Source organism: Setaria viridis, chromosome 9, assembly GCF_005286985.2.
Source record: "Setaria viridis chromosome 9, Setaria_viridis_v4.0, whole genome shotgun sequence".
NCBI classification, from domain to species: Eukaryota; Viridiplantae; Streptophyta; class Magnoliopsida; order Poales; family Poaceae; genus Setaria; species Setaria viridis.
The window spans coordinates 6653205-6669693 of NC_048271.2; the positions used below are offsets into that span (position 1 = coordinate 6653205).

The window sequence follows — 16489 nt, forward strand, 5'->3', positions numbered from 1 at the left end:
AGGAGTGCCTTGCCAAGGGAGAGCATTATGGACTATCTCCACCCCCTGTACCTATGGCGAGTATCTTGTTTGACACTGAGGAGCAGGTGGTATACTTGTACGTTGCAAGTGCTTCGGCACATACTTGTGGAGTTGAGTGCTCGCTCTCGGCCCCTAAGGATCGAGTCACTTTACCACCAGTCACAGTATCTATTTTCGTACATACCGTTCGCCTTGTTATGGGCAGGGTTCAGTTCGAGAGTAGTGGTAGATAGTGCTTAGCCTGTAGGCGGATTGGAGGATCAGTATTAGGAGTTCGAGGTGTTGACCTGCTCTGACCAGACTGCACCCCGGCGAGGATAGGTTTCACAACTTCGAGGTCCTCAACTGGTGACGGCGTGCCCTGCAGTTGAGGACAGTTCCAGACTTGAGAAAACAAGAGAGTACTATCCACTTACTAGGGCTCCGGTCGTTAGGTGGGGTTTGGACGGATCGCTATCGTTCAGGTTCCATCCATGCAGGTACAGTTATACAACCTCTGCAAAGTGTATAAACCTATAGTTATAATCCGTGTCCACTGGTTATGGATAGTGTTGTTGACTACCACTACTTCTGACTAGATTTATATTATACTTATACCTTCCCTTTTTGAGATAGGCCGGCATTCGCCGTTGAGATGTGAGGGGTGGGAGCTCTCACATCACCTAGTGTGTTTGGGTGCTGGATTCTTGGGTGAAGGATCTGATGATTTGTGACGACTTTCTTGATGTGAGGTGTTGACCTCAGAGATGGTATTGCTTTGATGCATCCTTAATTTCTGTTGCTACTGCTGCATATACCTCTACAACCATATATAGGTTGATCCATGCATATAGTATTACTCCCCTGTTTTCTTGGCTTGCTGCTTTTGAAAGTTGACATGGCCTACCCGCTTCTCAGGTAGATGGTGGCTTTTCAGGGTCGAAGCCCAACTACGACTTCGACAACGACGAATGGGAAGACTAGGGATGGTTTCTCGCTCAAGTCGCCTCTGGAGTTGTTGTTCACCATGCTACATGTTCCGCTGCGTAGATGTTTTACCTTTCATAATTCAGTCCTGATGGACTTGTACCAGCATGAGCCGAAGTGTTGTATTCGATATTTATGATATTGTTACTCTGTTGTTATTCTATATTTCTATGTTGGTATGGATTTGTACTATCTGAGATAGGGATTCGCACATGATAACCTTTCTGAGACTATTATGGAGGTACATAGGCTTGAATTCTCAGAAATAAGAATTCAAATCTTGATACCTCCTATTGACACTTATATAATCTTCATTGGTCGGCTGCCTTGCATTTTCAACAGCCGGAGAACACAAGAGCACGAAATCGCTTGGGCTGATACAAAACATTTTGTCATACACCCAGTACAGACAATTCAGTCCATCGAAAGGGTTAGACGGCTCAAAAACATTCGTGTCGCAGGGTGCGGTAAAGGATCTGACCGGGCATTTCGTTGCGTTTCACCGCCGTGCGACCGTGCCCCGCCGCACGCCAGTTCACCCGGCGCCGCAGCGCAGCCACGTTTCGTTTTTTTGACGCCTCTCGTCTAGGTACAACTGTAGTATCTGCTCATATACGCACACACACCAACTCCACACACGTACGCGTCACTCACACCCCACGTACAAGATCAGACCTACAACTTCACACAGGAGAAGACCACATACTTCTTGAGGTCATTGGAAACTTCGTGGACAACGGGCACGTCGTATTCGCTTTGTGGCTCCACGCGTGAGAGGCTGCAGACTCTTATTGATGGGACACAGTCCCGGTGCGAAAACCCGGGACGAGCAGGGTTCGAACCCGGGCGGTGAGCGCTCCACCGAGCGATCTCACCACTGAGCTATGCGCTCGTTCGCCAGCCGCGTTTCTCGTTGCGAGGCCGCCTCCGCGATGCGCACCGGGCTCTGCATCTCAAGCATCTGCACGACCCCCGACCGAAATTTAATACACTTTACAAACCCGGGGCGGCATCACCTGGCACGCGAGCTAGTAAAATGTTGATGCAGATCGGCCCCGCTTATTTCGAGATTCAAGCCGTGAGTTTTACAGGTAGCTCTACTTCATCAGCCATCACTGAGCGAAACAAAATTATTCTAGGACATGAACAGTTAGCAAATGTGAAGCAGCAAGTTAATTACAGCCTGACAACAGTCCTCGAAGCTTTTTATCGCAACTACTGATGCCCAACTCTATCACCCATCATCATCTCCCACGAATGGAGAAGCACATCTGTACGCACGCATTGCGGATGCTAGACATATCAACAGTGACCTGGCCAAAAGGCTCATTCAGCATTTTCACCATTCGCCTGAGCTATAGCTTGGTCGCCGCTTGTACTCTTTCTGGGAAAGACTCAGTAGAAAGTCAGTGAACACGTGCTCGTACCCAGGCATTTTGCCGTATCCTGCGTGCAAAAAAGTTGGTCCGCCAGTTGGTTAGAAAAGAAATGCATGAAGTACAAAAAAGGAAACAGGAAGTTGTGGCCTATGGCTGATTTGCTTGTAAAATCAAGGAATCTACCCACAAGAATACACGGTGAGCAGGCATAACTTCGATGTGCCAGGTTCTAGCCAGTCTTTGGACTCCAAACTGTTTCTAAAAGCTTTACAAATGGCACATGGTACAAATGTCACAAGCAAAAGCATCATATACTCGTTTAGTGCCTCAAATGCTCAGTATCCCTATCATCAACAACTATATTGAGCTGATAAAAGGAGCAGATATACCTCTTTTCAGTATTTCACAGGAGTGTCAGAGCATTACTCTGTGAATTAACATAAAGACTTTAAGCTACCAAAATAAGATGTGATAATAGACAATTACTGAGATTCTTCAAGCAATTATGTTTCAAAGCGTACATGCAGAAGTTAGCTTATACTAATAATATACAAGGATAGGTACGATATGCTCAAGAGAAGTCCGAATGTCAGACCACATACCAGGAAAATAGTTCATGTCTATAACATAAAACCGATCTCTTGTTCCATGCTCTCTGATCATATCGATGTTGAACAATCTAAGACCCTGTCAATCAAGTGGAAGGATGATCACTGTGGGAATAACTTGCGGAGAATCAGGAAAGAGGGGGCATGAATCATTGGTACCAGCCGTCGGCGCAGCTCTCGCGCCAATATCTCGAGCAATGGTCTTGGAGGAAGTTCTGATAGGATATGTTTGGAAATCAGTTGTCAATAGTGTTTTCTAATACCAAGAATGACATTTACTTCATGAACCAAAAACTGGACAGGCAAGCGTACCAGCAACACAAGGGTCAAGATCTGCATCATCTGCACTGGCTGCAGCACAAGAGACCCTTGGAAACCGAAATACCCCAGCATTATTTGATAGATCACCTTCATCAACATTAGGAAGTGAAAACCGACGTACAACCCTTATTGCATCCCCTACAATGTAGACCTTAAACATGACGCCACCTACAAATGACAAAACCAAAATAAAAGGTTAATATTTTTGAAAAATATGGAACTACAGAGCATTCAAAAGAAAGGACATGTACAACTCAATGAATGTACCATGGTTAACAAACTCCTGAAGAACCAAGGGCGGCTCAAGCTTGGTCAATGAAGTTGGATCATAAGCAAGAGATAGCTCATGAGATTTTGCCACCAAGGGTTTCGCCACTGCAAATTAACAAGGTTAAAGGCAGGACAAGGAAGCATCAAAACAAAATTCAGTCATGTCAATGATTAACGACTCCAGTCACTTAAAGGATTTCATTCCAAAATATATCGAAACAGTTACTATTCCCATTTATCTGAATAAAATATGCTGCAAGCTGCCTCAGTCAGCAATTGTAAATATATTTAACAATATTTAACAACCATTATAACAGACAAATGGAAGAGCTAATACTTATGTATGGTTATCTAATCCAATATATGAAATGAAGACCCAAAGGAGGTGGTATCAGAAGACAGACAGTTGCACACCTGCTTTAATAGTTACTTACAACTCTGGCTTCCTTTAGTCATTTAGTCACTTCAGTTTAAGGGTGAGGGACCATGTCACTACTTGCCAAAAAGAACGATCCATGGCTACGCTATAAGACATTTAGCACAATATATTTTTACAGGTAAGGTTATAATGTTCCCCACTTTCAGTAAAAATAAGAATCACTTTCTAATGCATGCTAAACTATTTTACATTTGACAAATGATATATCTATGAATATAAGGTCACAATGCAAAAAAAAACCGCCAAAGAATACTTTCATGGCATTACAATTTCCTTAGCATTACATGCATACATTAAAAATCAGTGGCCACCGTTATGTTTTGAGACCATGCTGTAAGTACAAATCAGCACTTATTTGTGACCGCAGGGAGCCACATTTTCTTCCTTTCTTTTCTCTTTACCTTTCTCTTACTTTGATCATTGCAAAGCAAACTATTATGTTTAAGAGCATAAAATCAAACATATATACCTGGAGTATAAATCTTATACTGTGAAATGTTTTGGCAGAAACAACTTAGACAAAACCCTTGACCACTAAGAGGACAAGTAACAATGCATCACAAACAGCAAGGAGCAGGCTTACCTAATGGAAGAGATAGTCCAGCCCTAGTAACTGCAGCTGGTATTGACAAGGGATCTGTATTAACAAATAGCTGCTTAGGAACACGTACTTTACCTGCAAAAGACAACTGCACCATGATGATGAAATCAGCCTTTAAAAAGGTTCTAAGAACTATTTATCCATATGATCCTATCCATCCTCCTAAGCAGTGGAGGGAAGTTGAGGTGCAAGAAGATGAATACAGTTTGTTGCCAACATAGATGAACAAAACATTAAAATGGTGGTGCAAATGCCTTTACTGCCACATGTAGAAGTGAAAATTAGTTATACTGCCTAGCCAGTCAAAGGATGCTAAAGTAGAGCTGAATTCTGGCTGAATATGTACAGGACACGGCATGCTGAACCCCTCGACACTGACTTTAATTTTGTTATAAACTGGTAAAAGGAAAGCAATGGAATGACATAATATATTCATCTGTTAACTATACATGGACATGGAGCATCCATAAGTAAAAATTATTCCTAAAAAATGTTCTCTCATGTTTATAATAATTGACTGTTCAGGCAACACAGTAACACAAGCAAGAAAAATTGAAGTCGATATATGATTGGTGCATAAACAAAATGTGTCATTCCCTTACAGGCTGTCAACATCAGGATATATTTTAGAAATTCCAAAGCAGTATCAAGTTTGAAGCATTTTATGTCTGTATATATATATATATATATATATATATATATATATGTGTGTGTGTGTATATATATATATATAGATGGAAGCAATCAAAATTGTGATTATCCTCCTATCTACCCAAACCATTGTGTCAGTTCAATTTCCACCTCAACTGCAATACCATTTATCTATATCCCTCAATTATCAATACTGGTGAAAATCATCCTTCAACTTATGTATTGCCCTGCTGCAAGCTGACATAGCTCAACTTTGGCGAAATAGCTCTTGTACCCGTTCGAAAGGAGTGCTACCCTATTTGGCCCTCAATTTTTGCTTCGGTGGCAATAAACCCATGTGTCATGTCAGTCAGCTTAGTGTTTTCCTAACAGCATAGCCAGATTAGATGATGGTGGAAGTTGGAACTATCATAAACCACCATTGAGGCATTGAGGAGCTAAGTTCTATGTTTTTTATACTTCTGGAGTATAAATTAAATGGTATCAACGTTGAAAGAGAACATTACACCAAGGAAATGTCTAATAGTGGTAATCTGGTAAAAAAAATATATTCTTCTTGAACGGAAATATATTCCTTAGTTCAGAGTAAACATGTTTGTGTATTATTATTGAAGGGCCAATGTTTCTTGTGCTACATAAAAGAAATAAAAAAAATGTTGTATTGCATGGTGAAACTGATGAATTTCTTCCAAACAAAAAAATTGAGAAGACACTACTCAAAGAAATTACCGTAACGGTCTGTGAGGTCCAATTCAGAAACTTCTTGAAGCATGGACTGGCGATCGAGCAAATGTGCTATTGCACCAGGTGGATCAAGAACAGTAACTTCTGGGTGTGTTTCCCTATATTCCTATCAAAATTTGGAAGTATAGTTTATAAATTTTGAAGTTAGAAGATATAATGAAGCCAATGATTTGAAAACATGTATTAGACACGCCTCCTAAGGAGAAATTTTAGAAGTGGTTTTAGCAAATATTGGATAACCCACCTCTAGCAATTGCTGCCAACCCTTTCCAGTCAACTGTAAAAAAATACAAAAGTAACATATTGTTGTCAATAAAATATCTTAGCCAAGCGACAATGGATAAAATTTTCAAACTTCTCCAGACTTAATGTAGATAGTTGTGTCCATATTGGCTAACCTTATGAAGAACAATGTCAAATGGACCTTGGTCGGACAATGGGCGTTTGTGATCAATAGCGACAAATAAGATTCCTTTTTTCCTGCAGTACGTTTTAGAAGGTTGAGAAAGTGACATTCCGGACACAAGTACGAAACAGCTGGCAAATAGGAGAAAAATTGGCAGCCAACAAAAAGATGCAAACTCTCAGCTACAACAAGGACTAAATAAATAATCTGCAAGCACAAATTATAAGCATTTTCCTCTTTCTGCAGCACCCTAAGCATGGTGATCGTATAAACATTTATAGTATCTTTTCCCATGAAAGAGACAACTCCATATATGGGCATATTTACATTTTCTTTCCTTTTTAATGAACAATCACTTCCTACAGATAGTTTCAATTTGCATTCAAACAAAAAGCCTCATCAACTGTTGCTTGAATATGACTCCTGCATCTGATGGGACAGGACTAGCTTCCACTTGGCTATGGTACAAAAGAAAAGATCATTTTTCAGTAATGGCACGGCACTGGTGCTGCACCAATGTGCATGTTTGCTATTAGCGAGCACTAGATTATGCTCTTTGTACTTGGTGCATTGCCTGAAACATTTTAAAAAAGGAAAGGAAGACAGGCTTGCATGGTATATAATCAATGAACAGACTGGAGATCCAACACTGCTGGGTTGTTAAGAGAACATGTGGAACAGTTCAAGCATAAAAGGTAAATCACATGCTTATCATGGGGTACTAAAGTATTCCGATAATACCATGTGGAACCTACATTGGTTTCATATTCAGCATCATGTCCTGATCTGAGTGATTTATGTGCAGGGATATGTTCCTAACTGTAACCATGATTCCAGACGCAACGAAAACATTATACGATCACTTGTGATCGAGTAAAAGAAGTTATATTTTTATATCTGTGATATATTATGACATCTTCGATCCTACACTTGCTACTGCATCTGGTCCCATCTACCGATAACAGAAGCAGTAGAGCATACAGATAACCATTGTCCACCAAACTTTCAACGGATTGCTATCACTGGGTAAGTCAAGAAAGGGTTGCTATCAGAAGGGATTATAATACTACCACACGATAAGGAATGCACCAATGTCGCTTTCTTATCCCAATAGAAAATAGCAGCAACATGGAGATTTGATTAAACGCCACACAGCTTGTTATTATATGTCACTGTGGATGATGACTCTAGAATCTAGAAAATGAAGCTCCTCCAGTGGAATTGAATAAACATTGCTGTAAGATTACCCAAAATTGTATAAATATTCTAATTGGAAAAGAACAGAAAGAGTGCCTCCACTTTGGCAGGACAACCAAAAAGTCACGAACGTCCACGAAAAATCAAATCATTCTACAAAGGAGAGATTCAGTCAGACTTTTCAATCTCAAGAACGCTTTTCACCACCTTCTGCACTAAAACTCCACATAAAGGGCTCCCCTTATCCCAAGTTCTATTTTCATACTGATTAAGTTCACAATTTCTTCAGTTCAGTCGTTTGCTAGTAGACTCTTAACTCTTTGAAATAATGATAGGATAAAGCCATCCCCGCACCCCAAATATGAGAAAACAGGGGGCGGGGGATCTCTGTCTCCAGAATATACCAAGACAGAGACAGGCGTCATTGAATTCACGAGGTGGCGGTACTAATAAACAGGACGAATAAAAGACGGGGTGCTACTATTAGGCAATTTCTTCACTGTTCCTTAAAATCGTAAGAAAAAAAGACAGAGTAGAGAGAAATTCACTGTTCTATTCCGTCCAATTCAATCACACCAACATCAAAGGACAGCCACACCAAACGCTCGCCCCCAATGCACGCCATCCCAGCCCCACCAAAATATCCCAGACGCAGCGCGCTTTTCCGCGCTCACCCCATCTCTACCTAAACCAAACCAAGGCGGAGCACGTGATCCCCCCGCAGTACCTGGCGAGCCCCCGGAGCTTGGGTTGGAGGAAGCTCTTGGCCTTCTTCGAAGTGAGCGCGTACCCCACCACGAGCTCCCTCGCGGGCGCCGGAGCGACCGCCTCGTCCCTTTCCGCCACCGCCGCCGCCACCTCCGGGCCCACCTCCCCCTCCGGCCCCACGCACCCGCCCGACACCATCGCGGGGGGCAAACGGGCACCAACGACGAGACAACCCGACCCGGCCGGCGCGCGAGGGGGGAGGGCGATCGAGGCCGAGGCCAGGCGGGCGGCGGCGAGATCGGGAATGCGGTGAGGGGAGGGGAGCGCGGCCGGAGCCCTAAGCCTCGGGAGCGGAGCGGGGCGGGGACAGGTGGTGTGTGCGGGCAGGGCGGGGCGAGGCGGCGAGTGGAGAGAGAGAGAGGAGAGGAGAGAGGGGAAGCGAGGTGGGGGCGCGTGCGTATTTGTAGGCGGAGGACGGGAGCAACTTTGCCTCTGGGACCCTTGGAACCCAAGTGTCTGCCAGATTACGGTTTTGCCCTTGTGCTCTTCTCCTCTGTTTTTGTTTTCCTCGGCCCTTTTTTTCTGAGATTTTATTTGTAATAAGTAAAATCAGTATGGGACTTGTATTTCAAAACCTATTCAAGCGTCGTTTGAGAAGAATGTAACTGATCCGATTAAGACAAATGCTTTCCGTATAGTAATTATTTGCGCAAGCCAAATACAACCATTACATATGAACGGTGAACAATTGCAATGATTAATTCCCATCCAAATGATCTAAATCATTAGACCATGAGTCATAAACAAACAGTTGCAAGCGTGGCAATTCAATGCCAACCAAGCAAAGCTACCCATTCTCGCACAGCACGAGCAATCGAGCATTTCCAGGACGCAAGCAGGAGCAGTAAGCAGTACCAAAATAAAATGAGTAAATGATGGTTAATTAGCTGCAAGCAAGCGCTAAAACTATCCCGTTAGGAGCTGGATAGCGCTTCCATTTGCGTTCACGCGGTAGCTTCCATTCAGAGCAGATTAAGACTGACACGCATGCACCCGGGATACGGGTAGAGACAATCCCATTTTGTTACTACTATATGCGTCAGCTAGTATGCGTAATGTTGTAATGTAGTGCCAGAAAAAAATCAATTCTGGAACATGTCCAAACTCTGAACCTGACTCTGAAACATATCCAAACGTTACTACTGGCTTGCATGCGAGCATAAAAAAAATGCATAGTGCCTGAGTGAGAGTGTCAGATAGTGCTGGAATTAAGCAACGCTTGGTGCATGAAAGGGTGTCACGCTAATGATATGAATATAGATCACGGAGTCACGTAAGATTCCAACATTTTCTCCTCTCTTTTTTTAAAATTTTTTGAAGCAGTGGTTCGCTTCTATGTGATGGTTGTGGCCGGCAGTCTCTGCCGGGCGCGGCGCCGGCGTCCGGCGGCCACTTTCTCTGCTGATGCTGGATTGCTGGTCGCCGGAGGCAGCTCCATTAAAAACCGCAAGTGGCACTTAACTAATCCTGTGTTGATTAGCCTAGCTCTAGCGTAATAGTATGATATTATGATACTATGATGAAGACTCATGTCGTCCTTGCACAATGTACTGAACAATTCATGTCTTTATCAAGCGCACGCACCTTTCCACTTCTTTTTTTAGGGGAAAAAACAGGACCTCTTGACGAAAGAATGTGCTCACCAAGTCCTCCCACGCACTCCATGCTCTGCTCCTGGAATTCTGATTATTTCAGTATCATGCTACAACTTGTTTAGAATATTAGAAGAAAAACTGAATTTCCAAAAGGAAAAACTATGTTGGAACTGCAGTTCATGAACCTCATGGCTATGACTGAATCTCAGCTGTCCAAATGCTTCTGGATTTTATGTGGTCTTATCTCGCGTATACACGCATCGCGCTTGCACTAAACACTACGAATTGATGCATGCTCCTGTTCGGAATATCCTTTTTTTTTTTTGCATCATGTCTTGTGATCACAGGCACAAGGCACACAGGTCGATGTGCTCCACCTGATGCGCAAGAATTCGTGGAATACCGGCAAGGAAGCTGCCACGGGATATTCTATAGAATCATTGCCGTGCTCCACCATGGACGGTGCAATTTGCAAGCCCCATCCGCAGCAGCGGATCCCTGCTGCCATACCGTTCAGCGGACTTCTCCGCATTCTTGTTCGGCTGGGAACTGAAACCTGACGAGAATTCCTCATCCCTGCTGGAACTATTCAATTTAAGCGGACGAGGACTTGATGAGTGGCATTTCTCCATGTTCGCTATCAGTGAGCTGTTAGCAACTTAGCATTGTGTCCTTCTTGTGAGGCGAATGTGACGTGGGAGGTTGACATCATCACTTGGAGTGGGTTCTTCACTAGCAAAGGCATGTTCGAGGAGTTGTTAAGTAGGAGAGCTATCAGAGGAAGCCTTGCATAATTTGTTACATAAATAGTCTACCTGTTTTTCTAGGAAAAAATTGCATAGGACAGTCTGGTGTTTGCTATTTCGCGCCGAACTTCAGTAATTGCCTAGGTGCGATTAGAAATACCTGCCACTTTGCCATAACACACCACAACCATTACAAATATGTTCAGCTAAGCCAAAAATGCTTCCTAAATTGAAGGGGGAAATAGTCTATTCACTAGCACTCTCTTACTTGAGATTATTAGAAAAATGCCATTCAAATAGTTGCCGCGCGTTATGGCAAAGAACCATAAATTTGCCATGGTACCTCCCTGATTATTGAAAGTTGAGTGAAATAGCCAATGGCAGAAAAATTCAGTGTCCAATGGCAAATTTACTTCCATCATTTTTCCCATCGCACTTCAACATATGTAAACTGGAAAACGAACGATTTATTTCAAGCTAAAGTAATATGATAATCGTAAAAAGGATTGCCGAATAGTAGTATACAGTAAACAAGATCGTGGACGGGTCGAAAAAACAAGATGAAGGAGAAAGAAGGAAAATTTTGATCCACGGATGTATCATCTGCTTCAGATATCCATGAGCGACGAAAGATGCCTCATCTGAATATTTCCCTTGTATTTCTTTCTTAGCTTAGAGCTTTTCCCTTGCTCAATTATTGAAGTCATAGGAAGAATTCCAGGATGAAAATGGAAAAGAACTACTGTTGGTCAGGGTAGTATATCTTTGTGCACCTGTGCTTGAAATCCAAATTTGTGCCGTTGTGCGCCTGTCTACATATTCAAGAACCACCAACTGGCCTGTTCTAAACATTTTAAATACGGAATAGATCACAATTAAGACAAAAAAATTGTACTCCACTCCATGTCCTATGCATGATTGCTTCAAATATGATATAACCTGATGGTTCATAAACTTATGACCACACCAGGCAGCAAGAATCTCCTCATGATATTTTCTGAAAACGTCGGGATCTCGACAGACAAACATGCTAAACGTCCAAAGAGAAAACGGCGGAGTTTTTAATGGTAGGTCAGTTTCACTCACACATCTCGAATCATGCAGGGAGCACGGCCAGGAGAACCGGCACATGTCTTTCGCGACCGTTTGATCTGGCAGTACAGGACAGTAGTGTGCCTGTCCCCGCAGGGTCACTCGGCCAGTGGATATGATCGGCAGGGTGAGGCCACCTCCCCGATTGCTTGGCCCCTCCACGCGCTCGCGCGGTCGCGCCCAAAGGAAATTGAGATCTTGGAAGCAGTAACGTTTACATTTTGCTATAAATGTGTAACTGTAGTATTTCATTTGTATATATGAATTATTGTCCAAACATTGACTAATTAGACTTAAAAGATTCGTCTCGCAAAGTATAACAAAACTGTGCAATTAGTTTTTGATTTCGTCTACATTTAGTAGACCATGAATGTACCGCAAATTTGATGTGATGGGAAATCTTCCTTTTCATAGTACCAAAGTTGAAAAACAGGGGAACTAAACAAGACCTGAATTATCTGCGACGGCGATGGTATTACGACTACATGCTGAGGAAACAGAGGCTTGCGTGGCTGCTTTAGGGATGAGTCGATGACCACTGAATGCTTGGCGTGGCAGCCTGGTCAAGCAAGATTGGTTGCCAGAATGCAGATTTGATAGCTTATTTTTTATAATCGGCAGATTTGATATTAGTTTGCCGTTGCCATGTGGATGCAACTGAGATGATGTCACAGGCAATTGCCATGTGGATAAACGGCGGTCATGGCGAGACTGGAAGCGACGACCTCCTCGATCCACATCAGCAACATATTCCGCACCCAATTGAACACAGCTGTCATCTGACATCTTCGGGATTACGTGTTTTAGAGCTTGGGAAAGCAAACCAATGTAGCCGCAGAATATTCAAACGGACAGGGGACGAACCATTGCGAGCGTTGCCATAGCAGACGTACTCCCAAATTGTAAACAGACGAAGACGAAGCAGACAATAGTAGATCGACACCAAACAGACACGAAACATAACAGGATTATTAATCCAGAAACGAAGCAGGACTAAACAAGTTTCTTACAACATAAGATGTTGTAAACGACATACGACGACAGATAACAGTTCAAACCGACACACCGACACACAACAAGATAAGATAGGAGCCACTCGGGCAGATCATAGGATAACCGCGGCACACAGGCCTGACACAGCAGCAGGAAGCATCGTCTAGTACTCGTCACCCTCGTCTCCTTCCTCGCCCTCGTCGAACTCAGCGCCGACCTCCTCGTAGTCCTTCTCGAGCGCAGCCAGGTCCTCACGGGCCTCAGAGAACTCGCCCTCCTCCATGCCCTCACCCACGTACCAGTGAACGAAGGCACGCTTGGCGTACATGAGGTCAAACTTGTGGTCGATGCGGGAGAACACCTCGACCACGCTGGTGGAGTTGGAGATCATGCACACGGCACGCTGCACCTTGGCCAGGTCACCGCCAGGCACCACGCTGGGGGGCTGGTAGTTGATGCCGCACTTGAACCCAGTGGGGCACCAGTCCACGAACTGGATGGTGCGCTTGGTCTTGATGGTGGCAACAGCAGCGTTGACGTCCTTGGGCACCACATCACCACGGTACATGAGGCAGCAAGCCATGTACTTGCCATGGCGGGGGTCGCACTTGGCCATCATGGAGGACGGCTCAAAGGCGCTGTTGGTGATCTCTGCAACAGACAGCTGCTCATGGTAGGCCTTCTCGGCAGAGATGACTGGTGCATAGGATGAAAGCATGAAGTGGATCCTCGGGTAGGGCACCAAGTTGGTCTGGAACTCGTTCACATCCACGTTCAGAGCACCATCGAACCTCAGGGAGGCAATCAGAGATGAGATGACCTGCATCACAACAATGATGACGAACAGAAGGTTAGACAAGCACAGATTTCAGAACCATTCACAATGCAGAGGGACAACACTGAATGTTGCGACAGTAAACCAAGGCAGTACCTGAGACACGAGCCTGTTGAGGTTGGTGTAGGTGGGGCGCTCAATGTCAAGGGAGCGGCGGCAGATGTCATAGATGGCCTCATTGTCAAGCAGAACAGCAACATCAGTGTGCTCGAGGAGGGAGTGGGTGGACAGGACACTGTTGTATGGCTCAACCACTGAGGTGGAGACCTGGGGAGATGGGTACACAGTGAACCCGAGCTTGGACTTCTTGCCATAGTCAACAGACAGACGCTCAAGGAGGAGAGAACCAAGACCAGAGCCTGTTCCTCCACCAACAGCATTGAAGACAAGGAAGCCCTGGAGACCAGTGCAGTTGTCGGCAAGCTTCCTGATGCGGTCAAGGCACAGGTCAACAATCTCCTTGCCAACTGCAAGACAAGCAATCAAAGTCAGACTTTCAATGAAGGATGGATAACTGGAAACAATGTGCACTTTGAGATCAGATCATGTTACTTACTGGTGTAGTGACCACGGGCAAAGTTATTGGCAGCATCCTCCTTGCCACTGATGAGCTGCTCAGGGTGGAAGAGCTGGCGGTAAGTACCAGTCCTCACCTCATCAATCACAGTGGGCTCAAGGTCAACAAAAACAGCACGGGGCACATGCTTCCCAGCACCAGTCTCACTGAAGAAGGTGTTGAAAGCATCATCACCTCCTCCAACGGTCTTGTCGCCGGGCATCTGGCCATCAGCCTGAACAGAGCAAAACAAGCAGCATTAGAGATGCAAATCACAAATGGAAACAGTTAGATTAGATAACACAAAGGCACATCATAAACAAGCTAATAAGATAACTGCATACCACACGACTGCCTGTACGAGCAAGTTAACATCTAGGTAATATAATTATGACTGATCAATAAGATCTAGGAATACATGTACATGAGAGGCATAGACACATTCTAAGCCAACTAGCCTAGTACACTCTAGTACAGCAGGCAGATCTAGATCTTACAAGGAATAACAACACATAGGCCATGCCTTTCAAACCATTACATCGAATTCATACATCCTAATGTATCATGCTTAATTACAGATTGCAAGGACATTATTTAGCAAATGTACATGAACACTGCAGAAACCTGAATAGCAAAACACAGCCGTCACTAGCCCACTTCTAACTGAGAATGATTCGAATTTTTAACAATATCTACGTTAAATTATAATAAGCACATTTTTCCACACAACAAGCATCTAGATCTAAACAGATGTTACGAACCGGAGACTCTACTTTCTTAAAATAGAGACCAACAATGTTCAGATCCACCCAAGAATAAGCTAAATCAGCACCAATTAAGCTAACAGATCTACTGAATCAACAACACCAGGTAAAATAATGAGTAATTCCGGCTAATTCCCATTCAAATTCCACATCTGCATACCCAGATCTATAATAATAACAACTGCAAATAGCCACCATTTCACCAGACCTACGGCTTATGCCAAGCAATCGCAGATCTGGGCAGCCACCATCACACACAGCTAGATCCGCACAGTTCTACAGATTTCAAATGCCATAACCCCCCCCCCCTACTCAGATCCACTAAATCCAGCACAAATCAACCCGACATACGCCCTGATCTACCACAGATCTGGCATCGAGAAGCGAAAACGAAGGCGAAATGGACGGATCGGTACCTGAATGCCATGCTCGAGGCAGTAGAGCTCCCAGCACGCGTTTCCGACCTGTATACCGGCCTGGCCGATGTGGATCGAGATGCACTCCCTCATGGTGTCGTCGGAAGGGTGGTGCGGCGGCGACGGCGGCGGCGGTAGGGAATGGGAGGACGGGGAAAGCTTTGAGTCGCGAGAGAGGCGAGTACGAAGACGCCTTCCTCTGCGGTGCTCGGCTTAGGGTTCGCGTCTCCTCCCACTCGCTTATATAGATCGGGGCGACAGCCTGGGCCTCGATGGAGTGCAGGTGAAGGGAGGGAGGGACGGGCGCCCTTTTCATCCAAGCCACTGGAGTTTAGTTGTTTGCACGGTTCGGGCTCCTCCCGGTCGCAACGGTCGGGTGGGCCGTGGGCGTGGTGTGTGCCAGACCGGGTGATCTGGTTCAAGCTGTCTTGTCCTGGTAGGAAAAAAGGATAAGCTAGAGGATCTAGAAGGAAAATGTTAGGAAATTAGCTTGCTTTTTGTTGGTACCTGTGTTTAGCCGGCAACCCACCGCGGCTATCGTCTGTCAACTGGGCCCGAGAAACTTTTTTGTACCGGCTTGTGCGTGTACACGGTTGGGTGAGGCCAAGTTGTGTAGCTCTAGGAAAACCGGTTGGTGGCCCGTTCACCTCACGTTGGGTGCGCGGCGGAAAACCGCATCAGAGGCGACGTCTCACTTGCCAATGGGCCATACGTGAGGTGGGACCCAATTTTAGGTGAGTGAGGTGGGACGCGCGGCGCGGCGGCCGATTTGGCCGGGTAGTTCCGCCTCGTCTGTTGTCGCGCTGATATTTTCGAATTTTGAAATGGGGAAGCGGGAGAACAGTATCGGCTGCCGTTGCGCTGGGCTGTTGCTCGGATCTTCTGCGGATCTCCCTTCTGCGAGCGTGTTCGTCTCGTCTGCCCGCATGTGGCCGGTTCGATTGGGCCGATGGGCCGACGCAGTGGATCTACGGGCCGCTCTTTGCTCGTTGGGCCATATTTTCTGCAAACTTTTTGTCTAGGAGTATGTCCTGGCTTCCAGTGATGTCTCTCACTGGAGTCTGTGGTTAGTGGAATATTTTTTCCATCTCGAAATAGGAAGAAAGAAGAATAAGTGACCA

The 16489-nt window shown here is 44.8% G+C and overlaps 2 protein-coding genes across 4 annotated transcripts; both read right to left on the minus strand.

Annotated features, from left to right (window-relative positions):
• Positions 1 to 2103: 2103 nt before the first annotated feature.
• LOC117840449 (inositol-tetrakisphosphate 1-kinase 3) lies at positions 2104 to 8718 on the minus strand. 3 transcript variants are annotated; one of them, XR_004637014.2, is made up of 12 exons: positions 8331 to 8718; positions 6399 to 6480; positions 6245 to 6277; positions 5986 to 6106; positions 4588 to 4680; positions 3563 to 3670; positions 3287 to 3463; positions 3134 to 3189; positions 2969 to 3053; positions 2756 to 2793; positions 2554 to 2631; positions 2104 to 2433 (listed from the first exon to the last, which is right to left on the minus strand). XR_004637014.2 is itself a non-coding variant. In XM_034720958.2 (10 exons), the coding sequence occupies exons 1-10, from the start codon at positions 8507 to 8509 to the stop codon at positions 2327 to 2329; spliced, it is 1041 nt and encodes a 346-aa protein (XP_034576849.1). In that variant the 5' UTR covers positions 8510 to 8717; the 3' UTR covers positions 2104 to 2326. The 3 variants fall into 3 exon arrangements, 1 of the variants encoding a protein (XP_034576849.1); XR_004637013.2 differs by having other exon boundaries at positions 2554 to 2793; XM_034720958.2 differs by lacking the exons at positions 2554 to 2631; positions 2756 to 2793 and having other exon boundaries at positions 8331 to 8717.
• A 4034-nt stretch (positions 8719 to 12752) lies between these two features.
• Positions 12753 to 15601, minus strand: LOC117840448 (tubulin alpha-1 chain). The gene is made up of 4 exons (XM_034720957.2): positions 15369 to 15601; positions 14189 to 14423; positions 13729 to 14099; positions 12753 to 13617 (listed from the first exon to the last, which is right to left on the minus strand). Exons 1-4 carry the CDS (start codon positions 15459 to 15461, stop codon positions 12961 to 12963), a joined length of 1356 nt encoding a protein of 451 aa, XP_034576848.1. The 5' UTR covers positions 15462 to 15601; the 3' UTR covers positions 12753 to 12960.
• Between the last annotated feature and the right edge of the window lie 888 nt (positions 15602 to 16489).